The sequence below is a fragment of the Oncorhynchus clarkii genome, chromosome 30 (genome assembly GCF_045791955.1).
Source record: "Oncorhynchus clarkii lewisi isolate Uvic-CL-2024 chromosome 30, UVic_Ocla_1.0, whole genome shotgun sequence".
NCBI lineage: Eukaryota > Metazoa > Chordata > Actinopteri > Salmoniformes > Salmonidae > Oncorhynchus > Oncorhynchus clarkii.
In genome coordinates this window covers 10,975,119-10,992,101 of record NC_092176.1, presented here as the reverse complement: position 1 = coordinate 10,992,101, position 16,983 = coordinate 10,975,119, and the positions used below count along the sequence as shown (strand labels likewise).

At 44.2% G+C, this 16,983-nt stretch overlaps 1 protein-coding gene across 1 annotated transcript; it reads left to right on the top strand.

Moving 5' to 3' along the window:
* Positions 1 to 28: 28 nt before the first annotated feature.
* On the top strand, positions 29 to 3,582 carry LOC139390147 (natterin-3-like). The gene is made up of 2 exons (XM_071137347.1): positions 29 to 152; positions 2,498 to 3,582. The coding sequence occupies exons 1-2, from the start codon at positions 29 to 31 to the stop codon at positions 3,580 to 3,582; spliced, it is 1,209 nt and encodes a 402-aa protein (XP_070993448.1).
* The last annotated feature ends 13,401 nt before the right edge of the window (positions 3,583 to 16,983 follow it).

Genomic DNA, 16,983 nt, shown 5'->3' with positions numbered 1-16,983 from the left:
ATTCCTCCTCTTTCCTGGTCTTCCTCAGATGAAGCTGTTCGTCTTGGTGGTCGTTTCCCTGCTGCACCTGGGGCTGTCCTGTGCCCAGGATGCAGGCTCCCCTCCAGGCAGCCTGCAGGACATAGTGAGGAAGAGCTCACCGAGACAGAAGGGTAAATTATATACCCCTTTTATTCAACCAATCCCAGCGTTCAACCTCTTAGAAAGGAAAACAGAAAACATTCAGAAAGTCAGTTGTTTCATCACAACAGTAATGGGTGCATGTTGTGACAGTGTCCGTGTCCGAATACCCATACCAGCGTACTACATACTTCAACTGCATACTATGTACTCATCATCACATACTATTTAGCATGTGCCGTTTAGTAAAACGTTTGCAGTATGCCGTGGCCTCAATGCAGTATTGGCTCCTGACTGGCTGAGTAGGTGGGCTGGGGCGGGGCCATGTGCGGATGAATTTTTTCAAATTTGAAATAAAAATGCATCACATTAACCAACCTGATAATAGCTCATTTCCAATTTGATTAATTTCTCTAAACTCTGAATAGGATAGGAATGGAGTTATTGGCCTACTCAGGCTGGTTGGAGGCAGCCTATCATATTCGACCTATAATGTAGCCCATATAATCCGTCTATCCTATTTAAAAGGACTGCATACAAGAAACTGATCATTTGGTTCCAGTTCAACATAGTTATTAGTGAAACCAAAGTGCTGTAACATGTAGGAGCCACATCATCATGGCGCTATAGGAGCACACAACAGACGTCATCATAGCACGCAACAGAACAGTGTACTGCCGGTTTGTTGTTTTTATGTAATCGTTTTTATTAAATCGTTTTTTGCGAACCGGTCAGCCTTTATGGCTGGGACTGCACATTTTTGTCCCGGATTCCTGTTGAGTAGCAGCTGCTAGACATCATAAAAATGGAGCAGGGTAACGCTAGCAGTGCTAGCCCATCGGTATTTTTATCCATGGCTGGGCACAAATGCTTCAGGTGTGAGATGATTTCCACACAATCACAAGTTGAAGATAAGAACTGGAAAATGGACAGGGATTTGTCTGCCCTAAGTGCACCACGATCAAGCATCTTAGGGAAGTGATTCTCCGGCTGTTAGCTCGGCTGCAAGGAAAAAGGACAACCTGCTTTCTATGTACACCGACCTTTCTGTAACCAAGGGAAAACTGAATATCAGTTTTAAATGCCTCCTGTAGCAAAGCTATCGATGAGTCAGGTGGCGTTGATCTGTCCTAATCCAACTGACAGATATTAAGCTCAACTGGGAGACTGGACACTCGCAAGGCGTAGGAGATCGGAGAGGCAGTCTGGCCACCCATCTATCCGAGAAGGTCTGATCCAGCTATCAAACAGCTTTTCCCCGCTTAAGACGGACATACCAGGCCCGGGTGTCATTACAGATCCTGGGTGTATACCAACAGCCGGCGGCCGCCCAGTGAAACCCTCCCCCATGGCCACCACAGTTCAGTAGGTTGTTTACCCATCGGATTCCATCACGACCACCATCATTGTGGGCAGCTCGATGGTGAGAGATTTTGGCCTGCCTACGGTCTGTGGACCGACCAAAGTCCACTGTCACACAGGAGCCCGTGTCCATGACATCAACTCTCTCCTGCCTACGGTTCTGACCAACTACTCCAATATTGACACCATCGTCACTCACAGATGTTTTAACGACCTCAGCCTACAAAACTAAGACAAACCATATGTTCAAATCAAAAGGCCTGATTAACTTGACATCAATAATGCAGCCACATCCTGAGTCCCCGGTGCCGACACATTCAGAAATCAAAAGGTGGTTTAGTATTTATTTTAAAAGCCCTGGTGAAGGCCAAGAGGACAAGAAGCACTTTTCAATGGGAAAACATAAATCCACTTTGGGTAAAAAACATTTTTTTAAAGACTTCTGTTTTCAAAGATGTAGCCTACGGTGCAATACTTGTGATCATATTAAGGAGAACAAAAACTACTTGGCCTACATTTGAACACCACCGCAGCAGCTTCGCTATTCGGCGTCTTCCCATTTAAGTAGCTTAATTTTGTTGTTTGGCTACTTGAAGAGAACTAGGGTCTATCACCCCCAGCCCACCTCTTCCAATGCGTTATGGAAAAGTGTGCATCAAATTCTACTAGATGAAGAGCCGAAATGAGTATGCCTATAACATCCTGACATTTAAACCAGACTCGATAAAAAAAAAAAATCACATAGGCTACTATAAAATATCCTTTTTTTTTCTCATACTGAGAATGTGTCATGCGCGATTGCATTGTTTCCTGCTATTCGTTGATTTCGATAGCGCATCCCCATATCTCATTGACAAAAGCCAAAACGAGTATGACATGCGGGCATTTAAAGTATACTGGATTTTCGAAATGTTGCATACTATTAAACCAAAAAAATTTGCGTACTCAAATTGCCTACTATTTAGGACTAAAGTATTGGTATTCTGACATGTCCAGTGTATTCTTTGTCTTCCAGTGTCCCTGTTAAACCCAGTGCTGGAAGGAAAGGTCCCCCCACTGTCCAGTAATGGTCCTATCCAGGGTCCAAAGAACCCGCCTGAGTTTGAGGACCAACAAAAGTCTGCTCCATTCATGTTCGGGGACAATGTCAACCTGCAGTGGCTGAGCTGGAATGGTTCTCTCCCCACAGCAGCTATGGGCATCTACAACGGGTACACCGAACGCACCGACTACATCTGCAAATACAACTGCGAAGCCGGCTTCTACACTCCTAGCAAGGGCCCGTACTGCCAATACCCCTACGGTGAGAGAGAGTACAAAGCCTCAGAGTTTGAGATCCTGGCCAACAGAGACAACTTTGAGTTTGTTGAGTGGAAGGAGGACTCATACGGCTCGTTGCCCAAACACTCAGTTAGAACGTGCTCTGGAGTGGGCATCTACGTTGGGAAGAACAAGTATGGCTTGGGGAAGGTGGTCCCTCAGTTCGAGGCTTTCTTCTTGCCCTGGGAGGGCGATGAGTACTGGTACAAGAGCTACCAGGTCCTGGCCATCAACAGAGATGCCTACACCCAGCATATCTCCCATGTCAAGTATGGCATTGATGAGGTGGAAATGTTCCACTACCCCCCTGAGACCATGCGCCTCTCCGGCGTCACCAACAACGAGTGCCAGACGGTGGTGAAGACGGTGACCATCTCCAAGACGTCGGAGGTGGAGAGCACCTGGAACATCGGACGCACCACCATGCTGGGCATCACCGCCGGCATCACCGCCAAGATCCCCCTGATCGGCTCCGCAGGGGTTGAGTTCAGTGGGGAGAAGACCCTGCAGTTCAACAGGGGCACCACCATGGTGGAAGCCCTCAGCCACTCTGTGTCTGTGGAGCTCAAGGTGCCACCCAACCACTCCTGTAGCGTGCGCATGGAGGGACGTAAGATCACAGCAGACATCCCCTTCACAGCCAGGCTGAGCCGTACATACCGCAACGGAGAGACCCAGTGGACCTCCATCTCTGGGGTGTATGATGGCATTCAGATTGGCGAGATCCGGGCCGTGGTGGACCGCTGTGAGCCTGTCGTAGACTCCAAACCCTGTCCTTAAGACCGATCTCATCCAAACTGACTCATTACTCTACACCTAATAAATCAATCTACACTCATAAGTGTACAGTATATGTTCCAATGTATATGGTCCGGATTTCCTGTAACTTCCAAGGCTATACCAACACTGATTAATGTGATGTAAATTTTGCACAAGTATTGTACCGTTTGTGGTTCCTGACCAAGTGTAAACTACAATGCAATGGCAACTGACTCCTGTGATTCTTCTGTTCAAAAGCTTTTTCACAATTTATGCTTGAGAAAGGAAATGACAGCAAATACACACACGTGCCTTTATCTGTTTCACATAGAAATATTGCACTTTATATTTATTGAATTCCTTGTTATTGCCTTTTTTTTTATCTACAATTTGATAGGCCTAACAAATTACTGCTACTGACGTTACGGTACAGCTCATAACTTTGCCTCTATTGCAATTACTATAATGGAGCAGCAGAGGGCAGCAACAGCTAATGGATTTTGGAGAGCAGGAGTAGTTGACAGCTGGCCCGAGATGGAAGTTGGGATCAGATTACACAACCTGTGTGTGTGTGCTTGCTTGCCTGCGTCCTTGCGTGGACATCTGTGTGTGTGTGTGCGTGTGTGTGTGTGTGTGTGTGTTTTGTGCATGTCCTCTCCACAGTGTCAATAAGCACTTACTGCTTACTGCAACTATACACTGTGTCTAAGAAGAGAGGTGTATCAGGGTTCTACATGAAAGCTGTGCACTCAGCTGCGCCCAACTCAGAGTTGCTATTGACAATTATTGACAGCTAATACAAGTGCTTTCTTAGAGATGGTCTGTACAGTAGAGAAGACCATGATGTGGCGGCCAGTCTGTATGAAACCTCTGGCCTAGAGGAGTGGACCTGCAGCCTCCTCCCTCCACTGTGACTGCACTTACCAGTGGGATGAATAAAATATGTCTCATGCCCTCTGTTCTCCCTCTCTCTCATGGCTGAGATGAAATGCTCCAGTAATTTGTCTTAGCTCCAGTAAATTTTCCTTCATGTGGAATAATGGCCAAGGTGTGCTCTGTATCACTCTGAATCCTCTCCCCTTATCGATTGCGTCAGGGCAGGGTCTGGTGTCTGTAGCCGTTGGAATGGGAATGATGCTGTGAGCTGCTTGTATGATGTCATGTTACCACAGTAACTCAGAACTATATATTTTTTGATTATTCCAGAAAATAGGACACTCTCAATCCTGAAATGTATGCTTTTTAAAATCTTCTATAAAAAAAAACCCCACCAGAATGTAGATACGAGAATTGTTATGGCATTGACTTGATCTAACACTGTTTTTTGTTTGTTTGTTGTGAAAGTCCATCCGCTAGTACAGTGTGGTCTGATAGGGTTAGCCCTCAAAGGCCCTAAAAGGCTTTAGTATGGGTGAGTGAACCGTTCCAGCTGGGTGGCCAGATTCTTGTGTGCACGGTGGCAGGGACAAGGCAGGGGGCTTCTTCAAACTTCACATTTCTGTGTAACTTCTGTTAGACATGTCAGTATTAATGAGATCCTAACAGTATCCCTGAATGATCCAAGTGCCCATGGCATTCCTTTAGCTTGAAGATGGTCCCCATTATCACTCCAGTATTGCAAGGATGAAGTTTGTGTGTGTTGATTGTTTGTGTAGTCAGTAGGATTACAGCTGTGTAACCAGAAAGCAAACTACACACTGAACACCAGCCTTTGTGTCCCGCTAAATACACACACACACGAATGTGCACAAGCACACATACACACACATGCACATGTGCGGCACCTCAGAGGAGGAAGGGGAGGACCATCCATTTCATAAACATAGAAATAGTGAAACATTAATAAAGTTTCGATAAAACTATGCTAGATGTCACCAAATAATGTATTAAAACACACTGTTTTGCAATGAAGGTCTAGAGCATCCTCAGCAGCACTCTGTAGAGTAGCACCATAGTGTAGACGGAGGACAGTTAGCTTCTGTCCTCCTCTGGGTACATTGACTTCAATATATGGTTTTCACCCCCTTCCATACCATCCTCCTCAGTGAATTTCATAAAAATAGTAAAACATTAACATCAGTGGAAGCTCCTCTGTGTACATTGACTTCAATACAAAACCTAGGAGGCTCATGATTCTCACCCCCTTCCATAGACTTACACAGTAAGTTTGACAACTTCCGGAGGACGTCCTCCAACCTATCAGAGCTCTTGCAGCATAAACTGACACACTGTCCACCCAATCAAAGGATCAGAGAATGAATCTAGTACTGAAAGCATAAGCTACAGCTAGCTAGCACTGCAGTGCATTAAATGTGGTGAGGAGTTGACTCAAAAAGAGAGAAAAAACGATAGTTGGAACAGTTTTGAACAAATATATTTCATCCAAAATGAAGGGGAAGAGAGAGAGAGATTGATATATTTACTTGGTTGTTTTTATTTATTTACTTTCACTTAACTAGTGAATGCAGCCAGCTAGCTAGTTTAGCCTACTCAAGCACCCTCCTCAAACACAGCGGGATGCTATGTGAGCAAGCTGAATTTGTAACTGTTGGACTAATGACCACACCCTAGATTAGCTGGATGCAGGCACGGGTGTGCAAGACGGTATTGAATGTGTCACTGTCTGTCACCTTGATTACTAAAAATGATCTTGAACCTACGTTGTAAGCTTTCATTCATAGACTAGGTTGTAGCAACCTCATGATGGGTACGGGGAAAATGTTAGTATAGTGTAGTAGCCTAAACCTACAGATGTTACATTGAGCTGGGTGAATGGAAAATGAATGACAGTCATCCAATATGCTGCAATAGACACAAGGCAGTTCATACATGTTTTCATCATCCTCTCTCATCTTAAACGGCACCGACGTGCACAGAAACACGCACACAAGCTGTCTCCTGGGTCAACAGCTTCATTGTCAAATCCACAAACAAGTCACTTCACTGAGACTAAATATTGCGTCTCGCTGCGACAAACTCTGGGCCTGAAATGATCTGTTACGTTTTGATCCTTACAGAATCTTACATGAGTTAAACCATAAAATGCTGCATCTGAATTGTTCTCTGCTCCCCAGTAGTGCAGCTGGATATCTTCAAGAGAGAGGGGGCATCTGTGCCCGCTACGGCTACAGCCAGGGATCGGCAAAAATGGCAAAATACAATTACAAAATACAGAATCAAAATACCATAAAGATCATGTATTTTGAAATGTATTGTATTTTGTAATGTATTTAATTAAAATACATAAATTTTGTATTTTATTATACAAAAAAACATTTGTATTTAGCTAGCCCGAACAGCAACAACGGTTACGAAAGCATTTTTCTTGCTATGACTGTGAAATGTTTATCTACCATAGATGAGTAATTCACTCTGGATAAGAGTGTCTGCTAAATGAACAAAATGAACAAAATATAAATTTATCTACGAAAATGAACATACCAAAATGAACTGCAAAGCACACTGGCTATTATTATTATTGCTGTTGGTTTGGGGCGGAGTTCATTAGAACAATACTCAGCATGCTTTGCAATTTTTCATATTTACATTTGTAATTTAGCAGACACTCTTATCCAGACCGAATTACAATTCGGGCATTCATCTTAAGATAGCTAGGTGAGACAACAACATATCACAATTATATCAAGTACATTTCCCTCAATAAAGTATTTATCAACATTTTTACATATACATTTATATTTAGTTCATTTAGCAGAAGCTCTTTAAACAACAGTGCTATCAGACTTCTGATACAAATGCAGGGTGAAAGGGGGCCACAAAATGTGAATCACTATTTTTTTTAAATGGTATAGGAAAAGTATTTTGAAAATACAAATTACAGTATTTTAAAATACAAAATACATTGGAGTGTAGTTCAGCCCAGTGTAATTCAAATGACCAAATTCGTATTTCAAATACTTGTAACATAAATACTGCCCATCTCTGGCAACAGCACATCCCAGTGAGCACACACAAGTGGTCACTGTCACACAGCAGAAACTAAGCTGCCTTGTTCTCCATTAAATATGCATTGACTTTGTCTTTCAGCACATTTGCATTTCAAGGCCTCAACATTACCCGGTAACCTCCATCAGAGCTGTGTGCTCAGAGCTGTGTGTGTGTTTGTGTGTGTGTGTGTGCTACTGTACATGCATGTGAATGTGTGCATGACACATGAGTGTGTGTGATAGTTGCAGATCTAAACCATGAGCCTCATCATCTCAGATAAGCATTACAACTCCAATGAACTTTCTCTGCCACCTCTCTCTCCCCTCCCCAGCTCAACCCTCCCAGCTCAGGCAAGTAACGAATGCTGACCTGTCCTCCCTTTGAGCCAGTTCAGCCCACACTCCCTATGCCATCTGATTCATCTGCCCCCTCTCTCTTGATGCCTTTGTTTGTGTCGGAGGAAATGTTAATCTATCTGAGGAAAATGCTAATGTCATGAATGCATATGAATGAGTTTATCATTGGCTTAAGGAGTAAGGACAGTGGAGCCAGAGAGTGATGTCATAGAGAGACTCTAAGGGGGTGTCAGGAGGACATGTGTCTGAGCCTGCTGGACAGAATTACCGTCTAACAACAGCTGCAGCATTACTCACCACTGTACTCCAATAGTACCGTTACAATAACTAACATACTAAGAATGCTTTGATTTGTGGATAATACGGTCCACCATTTTGAAAGTCCAAGTTGAACCCACCCCTGACTATAACGGAATAATATAAGTACACAACGAAGCATAGTATGGCGTATGTACGTCACAGAATGCATGTTATTGGTGCTGAGATGTATGTAGTGGTAATTGAGGCTGTGTCCTACAGGCCAGGTGCTCTTAAGCGCTGTATACTTTAATAGCCTTCCAGTTCCTCTCCTCCAACGAGAAGTTCCTCCTGGGATGCTTTCCCATGCGCTTCAATGGATACGGGCCTGAATTCTTTGAAAAGCCTCTTCTCAAAGTAGGGGTCGCAGAACAGCTTGTAAGAGTATAACATCAAATTGAAACATTTTGATTCATTATTTATTTCCTGTTGGTTCCTAGTTATGTGCTCTGAGTGGGTTTGGGGAGTTTGTAATCAGTTGGGACATGAATGGTCTAGGAGATTAACTGAAGTGATGTAGCTCGGATTCACAAACTATACTGTGTTTGTGTTTGAGAAAATTATTATTATTTTTTTTTTTTTTTACATATAAAGCGTGCTTTTCCTCTATTTCTGAGTAGCTGCTCCAGTTATGTCATAGATCATACAGTGAATAACTAGAAACCAACATACACACTGTATTCAGTGCTGCTTTGTTATTATGTATACTCAAAGCAAGTGAGGGTCAAATGTCAGCATTCTGCTCTGAGTAAAGTTCTCCAGAGGAATTTAGGTTGAAGTCAGAAACAGCACACTTGCAGTGTTGAATTTACTCCAGTCAGTGCATTGAAACTCTTGACCCAAAACAGAAAACCATGTTGAGTGGTTCCGAAAGATATAGATCTAGCAAATTACTGGAAACAAATGAAAAGAAAGGAAAAACACCCTGAACCGCAAAGACAGGTGGAAGACAGGTTCTTACTTTGTTTTGTCTACAGGTGAGGGTGTTTTTCTAATGTCCGGGAGCTGAAAGATGTTTGAATGAATCCAGACTCTGAACCCTCATACCCAGACCCATTGGTGACGCATGGAGAAGGCGCTAAGTGGTAACCTCCCATGCATTCTGACATCAGAGACAGTAACTCGAGGCTAACTCTATATATTTTATAAACATTGAGGTTTGGGATTTTGGGGGCAGCTATGAGGTCTGGTATTTCCTTGCCCGCAGCACTTTTGGCGATTTCAACTAAAGCCGTTTACACCCACAAAACTGAAACCTTCACACTAAAGTCACTGTCTAGCCAGGAGCCTGACCTTTAATGGACTACCTCCTATCCCCCTGAAGTTAACAAAAATATAATAAAGATACACAAGTATGTGGACACCCCTTTAAATGAGTGAATTCGGCTATTTCAGCCACACCCGTTGCTGATAGGTGTATAAAATAGAGCACACAGCCATGCAATATCCATAGACAAACATTGTCAGGAAAATGGCCTTACTGAAGAGCTCAGTGACTTTCAACGTGGCACCGTCATAGGATGTCACCTTTCCAACAAGTCAGTTCTGTCCTGCTAGAGATGCCCTGGTCAACTGTAAGTGCTGATATTGTGAAGTGAAACGTCTAGGAGCAACAACGTCTCAGAAGTGAAGTGGAGGCCACACACGCTCACAGAACGGGACCACCAAGTTCTGAAGTGCGTAGCGTGGTCTGTTGTTGACTGCAACACTCACCACAGAGTTTCAAACGGCCTCTGGAAGCAACGTCAGCACAATAACTGTTCGTCGGAAGCTTCATGAAATGGGTTTCCATGGCCGAACAGACGCACACAAGCCTAAGATCACCATGCGCAATGCCAAGCGTTGGTTGGAATGGTGTAAATCTCGCCGCCATTGGACTCAGTGGAAATGCGTTGTCTGGAGTGAGGGATCACGCTTCACCATCTGGCAGTCCGACGGACGAATCTGGGTTTGGTGGATGCCAGGGGAACGCTACCTGTTCCAAAGCATAGCGCCAACTGTAAAGTTTGGTGGTGGAGGAATAATGGTCTGGGGATGTTTTTCATGGTTCTAGTTAGGCCCTTAATTTCAGTGAAGGGAAATCTAAACGCTAGAGCATACAGTGAATTCGGAAAGTATTCAGACCCCTTGACTTTTTTCACATTTTGTTACGTTACAGTCTTATTCTAAAATTGATTAAATAGTTTTTTTCCCGTCATCAATCTACACACAATATCCCATAATGACAAAGCAAAAACAGGTTTAAGAATGTTTTGCTAATTTATAAAAATACAAAATAAATTAAATGTCACATTTACGTAAGTTTTCAGACCCATTACTCAGTACTTTGTTGAAGCACTGGTGCTACAAGTTTGGCACACCTGTATTTTGGGAGTTTCTCTCATTCTTCATTCAGAGCCTTGTCCCAAAGCCACTCCTGCATTGTCTTGGCTGTGTGCTTAGGGTCGTCCTATTGGAAGGAGAACCTTCGCCTCAGTCTGAGGTCCTGAGCTCTCTGGAGCAGGTTTTCATCAAGGATCTCTCTGTACTTTGCTCCGTTCATCTTTCCCTCGATCCTGACTAGTCTCCCAGTCCCTGCCACTGAAAAACATTTCCACAGCATAATGCTGCCAAGTTTCCTCCAGACGTGACACTTTGCATTCAGGCCAAAGAGTTCAATCTTGGTTTCATCAGACCAGAGAATCTTGTTTCTCTTGGTCTGAGAGTATTAGGTGCCTTTTGGCAAACTCCAAGCGGGCTGCCATTTGCCTTTTACTGGCTTCCATCTGGCCACTCTACCATAAAGGCCTGATTGGTGGAGTGCTGCAGAGATGGTTGTCCTTCTGGAAGGTTCTCCCATCTCCACAGAGGAACTCAAGAGCTCTGTCAGAGTGACCATCGCGTACTTCGTCAACTCCCTGACCAAGGCCCTTCTCCCCCGATTGCTCATTTTGACCGGGTGGCCAGCTATAGGAAGTATTGGTGGTTCCAAACTTCTTCCATTTAAAAATTATGGATCTGTGCCTCGACACAGTCCTGTCTCAGAGCTCTACGGACAATTCCTTCGGCCTCATGGTTGGTTTTTGCTCTGACATGCACTGTCAACTGTGGGACCTTAAGTAGACAGGTGTGCCTTCATGTCCAATCAATTGAATTTATCACAGGTGGACTCACATCAAGCTGTATAAACATCTCAAGGATGATCAATTGAAACAGGATGCACCTGAGCTCAATTTCGAGTCTCGTAGCAAAGGGTCTGAATACTTATGTAAATAAGGTATTTCTGTTTTTTATTTGTAATACTTTTCCAAAAAAATCTAAAAACCTGTTTTTGCTTTGTCATTATGGGGTATTGTGTAGATTGCTGAGTTTTTAAAAAAATCAATTTTGGAATAAGGCTGCAAAGTAACAAAATGTGGAAAAAGTCATGAGGTCTGAATACTTTCCGAAGGCACTGTACAATGACGTTCTAGACGATTCTGTGATTCCAACTTTGTGGCAACAGTTTTAGGCCCTTTCCTGTTTCCGCGTGACAATGCTTCTGTGCACAAAGCGAGGTCCATACAGAAATGGTTTGTCAAGATCGTTGTGGAAGAACTTGACTGGCTTGCACAGAGCCCTGACCTCAACCCTATCAAACACCTTTGGGCCTAATTGCCCAACATCAGTGCCAGACCTCACTAATGCTCTTGTGGCTGAATGGAAGCAAGTCCCCGCAGCAATGTTCCAACATCTAGTGGAAAGCCTTCCCAGAAGAGTGGAGGCTGTTGCTGCAGCAAAGGGGGGACAAACTCCATGTTAATGCCCATGATTTTGGAAAGAGGTGTTGGATGTGCAGGTGTCCACATACTTTTGGTCATGTAGTGTCTCCAAGAGCTTCCAACAGGCAGTGTTGGGGAAGCTCCTCTGAAAATAGAGCCTACCAAGCTACAATTACTTCACAATGGAAGAAGTTAAGCTACACTAAAGCTACCCTTAAGAAAAATATAGTTTACTTTTCTAAAGTTACATTGAAAAAGTAGTTCACTACATCCAAACTACTAAGTGATGCATTATCATATCTACATCTGATATTTCATAGACTACAAATTGTAAGACAGATCCCTCTAGAGTCAGATGTTACCAGAATGTGCAATTTAGCCTATTAAACACACGTTTCAAGTGAGAATTAGGCAGGTCGGATGCCGAAAAATAAAGGTAATTCTTCCCTACTTCACCCATGTCTTTTATTTTTGCAAAAAAATTAGTATGTAGTTCCAGTAGTTGGCTACACCGCTAAATGGCAAAAAAAAAGTAAAACACTACCAAGATTTGATTTTAGTTCAACTACCACCAAGCTACTGCAAATATGTAGTTAAATGACTAGTCAACTACATGTTGTTCACTACTCCCCAACATGGCCAAGAGGTTGGTCACTGAACTTCTCATATTGAAACTTATACACTACTAGTTGTATGGATCTGTATCGATTCAATCAATCAGGAAAATGGACATTGCAAACAAGCAATGAAACATGTTTTCCCCAATTCTATCCATCAATATGCCAGTACACTCTACCCAGACAGGTTTCAGATAGGAGTACATGACTAAGGCCAATTGGTCTGGTTGCTCATGCAATGTGACCTCTCTTTATAAAGCCCTATAAATTCATTGTAGGTTGGGAAACTGGCAAACAAAGGAGTCAACCACAGCAACCCTTCTTCTCAATAGCTCTTTGGCTTCTGCGTCTCTAGTCTAAACTCTGTGAGGAACTCCCTCAAACTTGCCTCGTACCTCGTGCGTGGGTTATCTGGATGTGAATCTTTCCCAAAACTGCAGTTCATTAGAGCCTGCCTTGGGCTTGTTAGTCAAAATCTGATTGGGCAAAGCTGGAGCTGGATGCCACAAGCAAGAGGACTCATCTTGTCAGCCTAGTTATTTTGGCATTAACAAACTGCAATGTGTGCTGAAGAACTGTCAGTAACTATCATCATAACTGTGAAATGCAGCGTTGTCCATATGCCAAAAGTAATTGGTTATAAACATAGGACTATTTCTACCCCAATCTTATTCGGACAGTCACGATACACCACCAAAATTCACAAACAATCCTTAACATTCAAATGACTTCTGACTGGTTGATGTTTGAGATAGACTCCTCAGCAGCTGTATCAATCTGTATATCTGCCAGTTGCAGGAGCTCCTCTCATTCAGTCATTCGTTTATGAGTGATCAGATGGGATGGGCAGTGCCCAGAGGGAAGTTTTATGGGCCCCGGGTGTCCATAGACTCAGCACTGCAGCACTACAAATCAATACCCGCAGCAGGGAGATAGTGTAGGGTTCTGTCAAGCCCATATTGAGCTCAGTTTTTTCTATGGCTATCTCTTATGATGGATTCTGCATAAATGGTTATTGCTATAATTATGGAGAATAAGTCTCAAGTGCAGCCGAAGAGTTACACAAGGAGGTAATATAGTGGAGCTGCAGGAGCAGCTGTGTTTGTACGCTACTGTACTGCAGTGGAGGCTGGTGGGAGGATCTGTAGGAGGATGGGCTCATTATAATGGCTGGAATGGAATCAATGGAACGGAGTCTATCATGTGGTTTCCATATGATGTTTGATGTCTTTGATACCGTTCTATCATTTCCATTCCAGCCGTTACAATGAGCCCATCCTTCTATGGCTCCTCCCACCAGCCCCCACTGCTGTACTGTAGCAAGCCTGCTGTTGCTTTTGTGGTCTCTTGTATAAGGAGTCAGACATGCTTTGGGTTTCAAATCATGTTCTCCGTATCCCTCTGAATGAGCCCATGCGTGTACAACACATCAGTGCTTCGGAACAGGGGACTTGTCAGAATGAGAGATACAGGAAGTGCAATAACAGTTGGTGGGTATCATTATGCCTGGCCACATTAAACATTCACCAGCTTGTTCATGCCTTTGTGTCTTTTTCTCAGTTCTAGTCAGTTTGGTAAGTCATGCATACATCTGAGCTTTGGAATGACACGAACCCAGATGGAGGGATCTTTTTTGAACCTCACATTTTCATAGACAGCAAAGAAAGAAGATCAGAAGGGAACATTATAGTAAGAGAAAGAGTAATGGAGAAATAGTGAACCCCTATGATGGATTTTATTGAACAATATAAACAGTTTTACCAACCCTCGAAAAAAGGCATTTATAAGTCAAAATGGTCAAATCGACTTTGCATGGAGATTACATTTATTATAAGCACGCCACAAGCAATTCCAAAGACTCATGTTTCAGATGAGTGAACATCCATTGAAACCTATGGTGTGAATCAATTCAGAGGATACAAAGGGTTAGTTAGTGCACCACATATTAAACAGGGTTGGTATCTGTGGACTGGGCTTGTTAGGTGACCTTGACAGTAAGTGTCCGTACCCTAATGTACGACATTACCGACCAATGCTAAGTAGATGACAACACTGGATCCATGTTTGTTGTATTGAACTGTGAACAGCACAGCCAACGTTATCGGACATGCAATCAAATGAAAGAGGGGGGAAGAGAGAGAGGGGTGGGAGAGAGAGGGAGGGAGGGAGGGGTATGGGGTGGAGAGAGCCCAGGCAGACACCAGAGCAAGGAGGGATATTGGCAAGTACACACAGATGAGGTGGAGAGGATCAAAAAAAGGGAAAGAAAGTCAAGTGAGCAGCAGGAGACTAGTTTATTTCTTTGCAGTTGGGTTTGACTTCATTGAGGCAGGAGCAGAAAAGTATTCCTTTACTTGAAATTGCTGAGAAGTTCTGAACACAGGATGCATACTTGCCCCGAACACTGCCTCAAAGCCGTGTTTTATTTGTTTATTTAGACATGGACCATGTTCACTTGATTTTTGTATCTGCAGTTCCGGCAGGCCTAAACTGTTCTATCATATTGCTGAGACCAAAGCATCAGACACTATATACAGTTATACATACCATGTGGTGGGGATACATCTCCAAAACACTTGTATCCCCGTAAACAGGGGACGTCCTAGGGATGTTCAGGGACGTTCCCATTAGGTCCCTTAAAGGTTTTCAGCGAGACGTTATCCATAGAACATTCAATGACCACAAGGGGGCGTTTCATGATGGTCAAGGGGACGTCGCATGATGGTCCCAAGGGAACGTTCTCTGGGGGACTTTTATGTCAGAACCTTTTCAGGATGTTATTAGGACTTTCGTTTTACAAGTCCTTAGGCCATCGCATGATAGGGTGGCAGGTTGCCTAGAGGTTAAAGTATTGGGCCAGTAACTGAAAGGTCGCTTGTTTGAATACCTAAGCTGACAAGGGGGAAAATCTGTCAATGTGCCCTTGAGCAAGGCACTTAAACCCAATTTGCTCTAGGCGTGCTGTACTACAATGGCTGACCCTGTAAAACAACACATTTCACTGCACCCATCCGATGTGTGACAATAAAACACACACATATAATTATTTTTGACAGTCCCAAGGGAACGTTCTCTGGGGGATCTTTGTCTAGTTCCCTGTAAGGTCCCAGGACGTCACTGAGGACCATTTCAGGACCTTTTTAGGACGTTCTCAGGACTTTCATTTTACTAGTCCTTAGGACTTCGCATGATAGACCCAAGGGAACGTTCTCTGGGGACCTTTGTGTAGTTCCCTGTAAGTTCCCATGACGTTGTCTCATGGTCCTTTGGAGGTTTTTGTCACATGATGGTCCCAGGTGTCCCAAACCATTAGAAGTAAAGTAATGAAATGGTATGGGGATTTTAAGGTAAGTGGTGTAACGCTCGAAAAGGATGGGTGTGGAGTCAGGCGCAGAGAGCAGAAGTATCTGGGAAAAAAACGCTTTAGTGTCAAAAACAGGAACACGTACAATGGGTGACGCCGAACACAGGCGTAACATACCAAACCCAAGTGCAACTGGTAATACCAGACAGCGAAAACCCAACAATAATCAGAGTACACCTCTAACATAAACAGTTACAAGCCCGCACAAACACAGGCGGGCTAACCAAACTTAAATAATCCCAACCCAAAAACCCCAACAAGGAACAGGTGAAAAAAATGAGACAAAACCAAACGAAAAGGGAAAAGAGGGATCGGTGGCAGCTAGTAGACCGGCGACGACGACCGCCGAGCGCCGCCCGAACTGGAAGGGGAGCTACCTTCGGTGATATTCGTGACAAGTAATAATCGATAACACACCTCGTTTATTCTCCTCAGGACTTTGAATGGCCCCACACACTGCGGACCCAGCTTCCGGCAGGGCAGGCGGAGGAGCAGGTTTTGGGTCGAGAGCCAGACCCTGTCCCCCGTTGCGAACACGGTTCATCTTCTGCAGTCCACTCGCCTGACGTAATGACTCCTGGTCGGGCCTCCAGGTCTCCTTAGAGCGCTGCACCCACTACTCCACTGCAAGGAGCCTCGGTCTGGCTCTGATGCCATGGTGCCAGGACCCGCTGGTACCCCAACATGCACTGAAACGGTGGCTTAGTGAATTCTGGGCCATTTCAGCCCAGGGCATGTATCTCGCCCACTCCCCCGGCCGGTCATGGCAATATGACCGCAGAAACCTACCCACCTCCTGGTTCCCTCTCTCCACCTGCCCATTACTCTCCGGGTGATACCCCGAGGTCAGGCTGACCGAGACCCCCAGACGTTCCATAAATGCCTTCCACACTTGTGATGTAAACTGGGGACCCTGATCAGAAACGATGTCCTCGGGCACCCCGTAGTGCCGGAAGACATGGGTGAACAGAGCCTCCGCAGTCTGTAAGGCCGTAGGGAGACCGGGCAACGGGATAAGACGGCAGGACTTAGAGAACCGATCCACAACGACCAGGATTGTCGTGTTTCCCTGAGACGGGGGAAGATCAGTGAGAAAGTCC